Source organism: Rhincodon typus, chromosome 12 (genome assembly GCF_021869965.1).
Source record: "Rhincodon typus isolate 14 chromosome 12, sRhiTyp1.1, whole genome shotgun sequence".
Classification (NCBI taxonomy): Eukaryota; Metazoa; Chordata; class Chondrichthyes; order Orectolobiformes; family Rhincodontidae; genus Rhincodon; species Rhincodon typus.
Genome location: NC_063343.1, coordinates 62,211,557 through 62,220,833, shown reverse-complemented (window position 1 = coordinate 62,220,833; position 9,277 = coordinate 62,211,557). Strand labels below are relative to the sequence as shown.

General features: G+C 45.0%; 1 protein-coding gene across 1 annotated transcript in view; it reads left to right on the top strand.

Annotated features, from left to right (window-relative positions):
* Nucleotides 1–2,078: 2,078 nt before the first annotated feature.
* LOC109917018 (cytoplasmic FMR1-interacting protein 2-like) overlaps nucleotides 2,079–9,277 on the top strand; it is a 74,640-nt gene continuing 67,441 nt past the window's right edge. The window contains exon 1 of the mRNA XM_048603477.1: nucleotides 2,079–2,144. Within this exon, the coding sequence (XP_048459434.1) occupies nucleotides 2,079–2,144 (66 nt within the window). The remainder of the gene's footprint in view (nucleotides 2,145–9,277) is intronic.

The following is a 9,277-nucleotide window of genomic DNA, read 5'->3' as shown; positions in this document are numbered from 1 at the left end:
TGTAAATCAGGAACAAAAACAAAGTTGCTGGAAAAGCTCAGCACGTCCAGCAGCATCTGTGAAGGAAATAACAGAGTTAACATTTTGTGTCCAGTGACCCTTCCTCAGACCCGTTCTGAGGAAGGGTCACCGGACCCGAAACGTTAACTCTGTTTTTTCCTTCACAGATGCTGCCAGACCTGCTGAGCTTTTTCAGCAACTTTGTTTTGCCCCGATTACACTATTCCCTATCACTCCGGAATTCCTTTTAGTCTTCCCCAATTGAATACCATCTTGCTCTGTGATGCCACGGTTAGCTCATCCATTCTGTAGTCCCTGTTCTCCTCCGTACAGGTACCAAGCACTTTATTTTCGAATTGGAAACTCTGCAGCCTTCTGGACTCAATGCTGAATTCAACAGTTTTCAGGCTTGAGCTCTCCCACGTCCTTGCACCAACCCCCACAAACAGGCCTTGTTATCACACAATCTGTTTTAACACACAATCTATTGTTAAACCACTAACAGCACCCATTAACAGCTATTTACCCTCCTAGCCAGATCATAATCCACTCCTTTGTCTATACAACTGTTCTTCTCTCTGTTCGGGCTGTATCCCACCTATCATTTATTCCTTATCCCCTCCTGTCACCCTATCTTCTGCATATAAACTGACCTTTTTTCCCATCTGCAGTCAGTTCCGAGGAAGGGTCACTGGACCCGAAACGTTAACTCTGATTTTTCCTTCACAGATGCTGCCAGACCTGCTGAGCTTTTCCAACAATTTCTGTTTTTGTTACAAAGCACCTCATGTCTGTGGGTCCAAATCCAAGGCCATTGCTCCATCGCTATGTGCTGGCTCCTGACACCTGCCTGACACCATCCCCCCACCACCTCCGACTCTCGACCGAATGTAAAGTTCCATGTAATCTCAGAGGTGGGACCGCGTCCTATAACATACTGTCCAGTTAGCTGTCTCTTTGGCTTCCTCAGGAAACCAGAAGTGTGCCATGATTAGATTAGATTCCTGATCCCTGTCCACCAACTCTGACGGGCAAGCACGAGACTGTGGATGTGGGAAAATTGGAACTAGAGAGATTGAGGAGGTCAGGGGGTTACTAATCTGGACAGTGGAAGAAGCAGGTCGTTCATCTTCTTACTTAGTGTGAAATGTTTCTTTTTTTTTGACAGTTCACCTCCATTACAGTTCAAAGTCTTTGAAATGGTTTGAGACATCCTGAGAATGTAGTCAGTGAAATCAATGCAATCTTACCTTTGTACTTGAGCATCACAGTAAACCCGGTGAGAGATAGAATTCCCTCTTGAGGCAATGTCGGTGCCTAGAGTTAGTTATGAGATGGAACTGTTTGTCCATAATTAGACAATGAACACTGAAACAGTGTGGCAGGATATTGTTCTTTTAGATGATGTTATGGGTTTGATTTTAGATTTCCCGTGTGATTTTAAGATTGTAGTTTGTATAACGAGAGAGTATATTGGTCGGAATAGTGCTGAGGGAGTGCGGCTAACCAAACTGACTCTAGAAAGTGCGGAGGAGAAATGAAAAGGGAAGTAGGAGAGACTAATGTGAGTATAGATTAGTGGTTAACACACAATGGAATCTTAAGTTTTTCTATTACAGCAATAAAATTACAAAAGGAGGGCTGAGGGCTGAGTAGGAACCAAAGTCAAAACTGCATGATTTTGGTCTCGGCTCCACCCTCTGCAACTGGATCCTCAGCTTTCTGACCCATAGGCTGCAATCAGTGAGGATAGGTAACTGCACCCCATCCTCAATAATAGTCAACACTGAAGCCCCCCAAGGATGCATCCTCAGCCCCTACTGTATTCCCTGTACACCTACGACTGTGTGACCAAATTCCAAACGAACGCCATCGACAAGTTCGCTGACGACACCACCGTAGTAGGACAGATATCTAACAAGTCAAACTACAAAAGGGAGACAGAGGGCTTGGTGACGTGATGCAATGAAGACAATCTGCCTCTCAACGTTGGCAAAACTAAAGAACTGATCATTGACTTCAGAAAGAAAGGAGGAGAACACGCCCTCATCTACATCAATGGAACTGAGGCCGAGAGAATGAAGGGCATCAAGTTCCTCAGAGTGACGATAACCAACGACCTGTCCCGGACTTCCCATGTCAATGTGAGAGTCAAGAAGGCACAATGACGCTTCTTCTTCCTCAGGTGGCTCAGGAAACTTGGCATGTCCATAACGTTCCTCACCAACTTCTACAGATGCTCCGTTGAAAGCATACTGTCCGCGTTCATAATGGCCTAGTGTGGCAACTGCTCTGTGTAGGACCGTAAAAAACTACAGAAGGTGGCGTGTACAGCCCAGACCATCACATAAGCCAACTTTTCATTCATGGATAGTAGGAACTGCAGATGCTGGAGAATCTGAAACAACAAGGTGCAGAGCTGGATGAACACAGCAGGCCAAGCAGCATCATAGGAGCAGGAAGGCTGACGTTTCGGGCCTAGACCCTTCATTAATGGACTCTATTTACACGGCTTGCTGCTGCAGAAAGGCAGCCAACATCATCAAAGACCTATTGCACCCTGGCAATGATCTCTGACAACCTCTTCCGTCAGGTAGAAGATACAGAAACCTGAACACATGCATGAGCAGGTTCAGAAACAGCTTCTTACTGTATGTTATCAGACTGTTGAATGGACTGTAGCCTCAAATAATGTAGCCTGCAATGCAACCTGTATGCCTCTAAGTCTCTTTGATCTGTACATCCTTTGCTTGCTGTGATCTGCCTGTACCGCCTGTAAACAAAGCTTTTCACTGTATTTCAGTACACATGACAATAAAATCAATCAGTCAATCAATCAAGTCATACCTCAGGTGTTAAGCATGTTCTTTGTATTGGTGTTTACCCAGGAAGGGAACTTGACAATTCACGTATTTTATTTCTTTCAGTTTTTGTGGAGATTGCTAGCAGGGATGGCATTTATTGCCCCATGCATAATTGCTGTTGTGACTCTCTGGGTCACTTCAGAGAGCAGTTAAGAGTCAGCCATATTGCTGTGGGTCTGGAGTCTCACGTAGGCCAGACAAGGTTCGGATGGCAGATTTTCTAACTTGATAGATCTCAGCAACAAATGGCAATAGTTTCGTGGTCACTGTTATTGAGACGAAATTTCAGTTCCAGATTTTCTTAATGAATTTAAATAATCCACCAGCAGTTCTGGTGGGATTTGAGGCCCTCAACACTAACCTGGCTCTCTGGGTGAGTAATTGACTGACATTACCACTGCATCATGACTGGTAGTTGAAGACGTTAACAGGATACAGGACAATGTAAAAATAAACTGGAAATACTAAGAATGTTGTGTGTAAAGTAATCCATACTGTATAGATGAGATCGCCAGGGGAAGTAAGGGTAGTGATTGAGAAGGAACTGAAGACATTGTATTCCGATATTTCTCTGATGCAAATCTTGCTTCCCTGTTTGATTAGGGCTAGAAAGATAAACTTGACCAATCAGTGAAACACCAGTTGGCGAGGAACGTTTGAGCGACATTAACCCAGGAGAATGTTGAAAGCTGCTTGAACATGCCTGGACTAATAAAGTGGAGCCATTGCGTTTGACAAATTTGAGTTAGTTTTTGTTTCTGAGATAACAAACTGCAGCGTAGTTCGTGTCTGTGTATCTAATACATTTTCAAAACGCATTTGTCACCTCATTAGGCTTGTGAGCACAATGTAGCCATGGGATTAAAGAGATGGCAAGGGGATTGATATAACATTGAGTGACTAAGAGAAAACAGATCTTAAAACTGGAGGGAAGGATATCTGTTTTTATGGTGGTCAGTATTAGAAGGGATTGTGTACTCGACAAAAAACTGTTAAAGTCTAAAATTATTGCCTTTTATTTAACTTCTTTTTAAACTGGATATACCCCTGGGTATACTGAGTTCAAGTCCCACCTGCTCCAGACCCCTTAGTCAGCTGCTTCAGCAGTGTTTACATATGAGTATTAACCCTTTGCTGTACAGAGTATAGTGATATTCACCAAGGCTCGGTGCTCAGACCCCCTGCTGCTTTTGCTTATGAACTAACTGTTGGGAATGAAAGGAGGATGGGTCTGGGCGAATATGAAATTTACAGATGGGGAAAAAACATCACTGTAGTTGAGTGAGGCATTAAGTGATAGACTGAAACAGGACGTAAACAAGGTGTGGAATGGATAGACACATGATAGATGAAATTCAACGTAGAAAAGTGAGTTATATTTTTCTTGTTAGAATGAGGAGAGTTAACACAGACCAAATGATAGAGTGTTAAGGGACAGAAAGACTTGGGAGTGCTTCTGCATTAAGTTTTGAAGGCAGTAAGACAGACTGACAGAACAGATATTAAGGCACGCAAGGTCATGAGCTTTATAAATACTAACAGTTATAATCCCCACACAGACGGAGAGCTCTTAAAGGAATCCTGATGATGCTTTGCTCTAAGGAAGGACCACTGGACCCGAAACGTTAACTCTGATTTCTCTTCATAGATGCTGCCAGACCTGCTGAGCTTTTCCAGCAACGTCAGTTTTGTTCCTGATTTACAGCATCCACAGTTCTTTCTGTTTTTATTCAAACATTGATTAGGTGAAGGCAAATAAAAAGAGAAATTTCATTTTAAATTTGTCAATACAGCGAAGGTACACTTCACATGGTTACAAGCAGGTGCATTACCTCCATCATTTACAATCTCATCATTTTCCCAACTCAGCCTCTGCTATGTTGTCCTTTCATTTCTTACTCAGTGATTTCAGCCCTTGAGCTATGTTCATCACCTGCCACTTTCAATCCAAAGTCCATGAAAATGATTTATACTGACCAGGCATAAATCAACAAACCCTCTCTCAGTCAGATCACAGCAGCCCATTACTGCAAAACTTCCAAATAGTCCTTCTGCTGGACCCTATAATCAGGCTCTGACTGCTCTGAAACAGCAATATTGGATCCTGTCTAATTCAGAATCCTCTGCTCTTTCTGTCTCCCCTCTCTCCTCCCTCCCCTCCCTTTCCTTCCCAAAGGTATGTCACATACACAGCCACACAGTCTCTTCAATATTGTCACAGCCCTATTCTAAACGGCGTGGCACGGTGGCTCAGTGGTCAGCACTGCTGCCTCACAGCGCCAGCGACCTAGGTTCAATTCCAGCCTCGGGCAACTGTCTGTGTGGTGTTTGCACGTTCTCCCCATGTCTGCATGGGTTTCCTCTGGGTGTTCTGGTTTCCTCCCACAGTCCAAAGATGTGCAGGCTAGGTGGATTGACCATGCTAAATTGGCCATAGTGCCCAGGGATGTTTAGGTTAGGTGGGTTAGACATGGGAAATGCAGGGGTAAGGGAATGGGTCTGGGTGAGACGCTGTTCGGAGGGGTGGTGTGGCCTTGTTGGGCCGAATGGCCTGTTTCCACACTATAGGGATTCTAAACAGTGAAACAGAAGGTTAATCCATTCTTAGAGAACCTTCTGCTTGCCATCACTAGCCAAGATAGAACCCTGACACTGCCACTGACTTCCTTTTTGCTTCTTAGCTTTACATCCCCATGACAACCTCGGCTTACATGGCATTTTTTAATGCCATTATCAGGAAACCCATTAACCACATTACAAAATACTGTGCGGGCAACCTTGGTTGTAAAAGGGACAGCTTGCAATTTTAAAAAAAAATCTGCTTTTCCCAAAACTCATGGCTCATCACAAAATGTACAGTGGAACATTGAAGAAGTGACCTCCACGAAGCATGACCGAGAGTTGAGTCCAATTATGGGGATCACTGTTTTGGAGGGATATTCAGGCATTTTGAGAGGGTACAGACCACGTTTACTAAAATTGTTCCACCAGTGAGGGATTATAGTTTGTGGAGAAACCGGAGAAGCTTAATTTGTTCAGAAACAAATTTAAGATGATTGGCAAAAGGATCAGAGATGACGTGAGGAAAATAATTTTTTTACAATGTGCTCAGGATTTCCTTTTTCCCGTCATTGGCTTGAAAGTGGTTACAAAACCTCAGTGAGAATTGTGGGAGTGGAGGGGTCGGCGGGCATTGATCTGTGAGAATGGGAGACAGTGATGGGGAGGGGGCAGAATTCCGTGGTGGCCATTGCTGAGTTGGACTTGGCAATCCCAGGATCTCGGCCTGTGGTCCCAAATGGGGTGGCCACACCCATCCCACCCACCCCCCAACCCCTCTTGGAAAACCCTGCTTTAGGATTGGGAATGCACCAGCTGAACGGGACACAGATTTCGAGAGGGAGTTGGATGAATACAATGGGTGTACAATTTCCAGGAACGTGTGGCAAGAGTGAGGTAGTGAGACTAACTCCAGATGCAGGAATGGGATTTGCTCCAGCATTGCCTGAAAGCTGTCCACCATCCTGACATGGAAATGTATTCCTGTTATTGGGTCAAAATCCTGGAACTCCCTTTCTAACAGCACTATAGATGGATTTAGACCCCGTGGAGTGCAGTGGTTCAAGAAGGTAGCTCAATACCACCGTCTCAAGGGTGGACAATCAATAATGGCTGAGCCAATGATACCTACATCCCATGAATGAATAAAAATAACTAGATCGCTCTTTGAAAGAGCTGGTACAGGCACGATGGGCTGAAGGGTCTCCCTTTACTTATTCTACATAGGAGATTTTGACTTTGAAGAGTAAATGGCCAGGATTGAGGTGGGAGTTGATAGATGTTCTGGCACTTTGTTGAATTCACTGGTGTGTTTATACAGAACATGGATAGTGAGAGCAGGTGAAGAGTGTCCAGCCATTAGTTTGGGAAACTTGGTCGGCATGGACAAGTTGGACTGAAGGGTCTGCTCCTGTGCTGTATGACCCTATGACAGAAGCTACACTTCTATTGCCTCTAAGGTACTGCGGGACCTTCTGAGATTATGAAGTGTTATCACACACAACTGAATGTTTTCATCCCTCATTACTAAATCACTGTTTTTTTAATCTTATTAACCAGCACCAGTAATCTTGAGATTATGAAAGGCTGTATATAAATGCAAACCTGCCTTTTCCAATTTGCAGTGGGCAACAGAAGGTTCAGAGTTCAAGCCCAACGCCAGAAGCTGCAGCTTGGAATCAGGCTGACCCTGGACTGTGGAAGGAAAGGAATGTCCAATTATTAGTCATGCTGTTGTTCAGTTGAGCCATTAATCTGCAGCCTTAACTTAATGGAAGGAAAGGATTCCTGGCAGTATTTCGAGAAGAGCAGAGGAGTTCTCCCCTCTGTTCGAGTCAATATTGATCCTTCAATCAATATCACAAAAATGGACCACCCTGTTCAGCCCCTGCTGCTGTTTGTAGAAGGTTGCTGTGTAATTTACCTGCATTGCAACAGCGCCTAATTTTGACTGAAATTAGCTGTTAAATGCATTGAGAGATCCTACAGTAGAGAAAAGTACTATCCAAATACAAGTCTTTATTTCTAGCTGGGGTGGAGTTGACAGCAAGGCTGCATGATGAGTTTAGCTGATCACAGCAAAGATTATTTTTTGCTTTTTCTTCATGTTTTGTCAAGGCATCTGGTTAAGTGGCACTTTTAATTTCACGGCAATGCAACATTATATCCTTTCGCTCCTCTTCCTGTGTCACTCTCTAAACAACGGGCTGGTATTCTCTGTGATCGAGGTGGCATTTGACTGTGGTCATTGGGAGCCACTTGTTTCGGGTTGGAGTTTAGCCCAGCCAATGACCTTGTCATGTTTGCCTATGTTGTAAGCTCATGGGAATGGTCAGGTCGATGGGAGTTGGTGGTGAGTGCATGTGATTGAAGTTGAGCTGAGTCTCTGTGGAGGGTTTAATGCTCTGACTGCATGCTTCCTGATCTGGTGAACTTGATTTTGTTTTTAAACTGTGGATTCAAGGAACCTCCCTCAACCACAATTAACATCTAAAGCTCCCGTGATGTGAAAGTGATTGACTTTTTATTCATTCATGGAGTGTGGGCATTGCTGGCTAGGCCAGCATTTATTGCCCAGAGGGCAGTTAAGGATCACACACATTGCTGTGGGCCTGGAGTCACATGTAGGCCAGACCAAGTAAGGATGGCACTTTCCTTCCCTAAAGGGCATTAGTGAACCAGATGGGTTTTTTTTCCAACAATCAACAACAATCTTATCATTAGATGATCATCATTAGACTCTTCATTCCAGGTTTTTATTGAATTCATATTCTGCCATTTGCCGAGGTGGGATTTGAACCCAAATTCCCAGGACAGCACCTGGGTCTCTGGATTAATAGTCTAGTAGTAACACCACAAGGCCATCACCTTCCCATAATTAATGAGCTCAGAGCATCCACAGGATGGCAGATGGGGTGTAGGAGATGGCTGCAGTGGGGACATCTCTCTGGGGTTGGGGATACACAGTGTGTGGTACTGACTGGAAAGTGCTCGATCCTGATACTAGCCACTTGAGACCCTGGTGGGTGTTGATGCTCCTTGGCTGGATGAACACAGACCTTGCATAAAGTGTGTCGTTTGGATTAACTCGGGTCTTCCGAAGGTGGGGGTCAGTGAAACGATAGTCTGCTCCTAGAGGAGGAGAACTGGACTAGGGCACGACCCCAGAGACTAACCATTTGTGGCCGTGAAAGTAAGATTTCTGTTTGTACAGTCCGGTCAAAAACACGCAAACAGCTTGCAGGTAGTGAGGTACTTATCCCTACACACATACACCCCACAACACATTCACCCAGCAACACTCTCACTCTCACACTCACTCACTCGCTCACACACACATTCACTCGCTCTCACACACTCACTCGCTCACGCACTCACTCGCTCACACACTCACTCACTCGCTCTCACACTCACTCACTCGCTCACACACACACTCACTCGCTCACACACTCACTCACTCGCTCACGCACTCACTCACTCTCACACACACTCACTCGCTCGCACACTCACTCGCTCGCTCTCACACTCACTCACTCGCTCTCACACTCACTCACTCGCTCACGCACTCACTCACTCGCTGTCACACACACTCGCTCACACACACTCACTCGCTCACGCACTCACTCACTCTCACACACACTCACTCGCTCACACACTCACTCGCTCGCTCTCACACTCACTCACTCACACACACTCACTCGCTCACACACACACTCACTCACTCTCACACACACACTCACTCGCTCACACACACACTCACTCGCTCTCACACACACTCACTCACTCTCACACACACTCACTCGCTCACACACACTCACTCGCTCTCACACACACTCACTCGCTCTCACACTCAC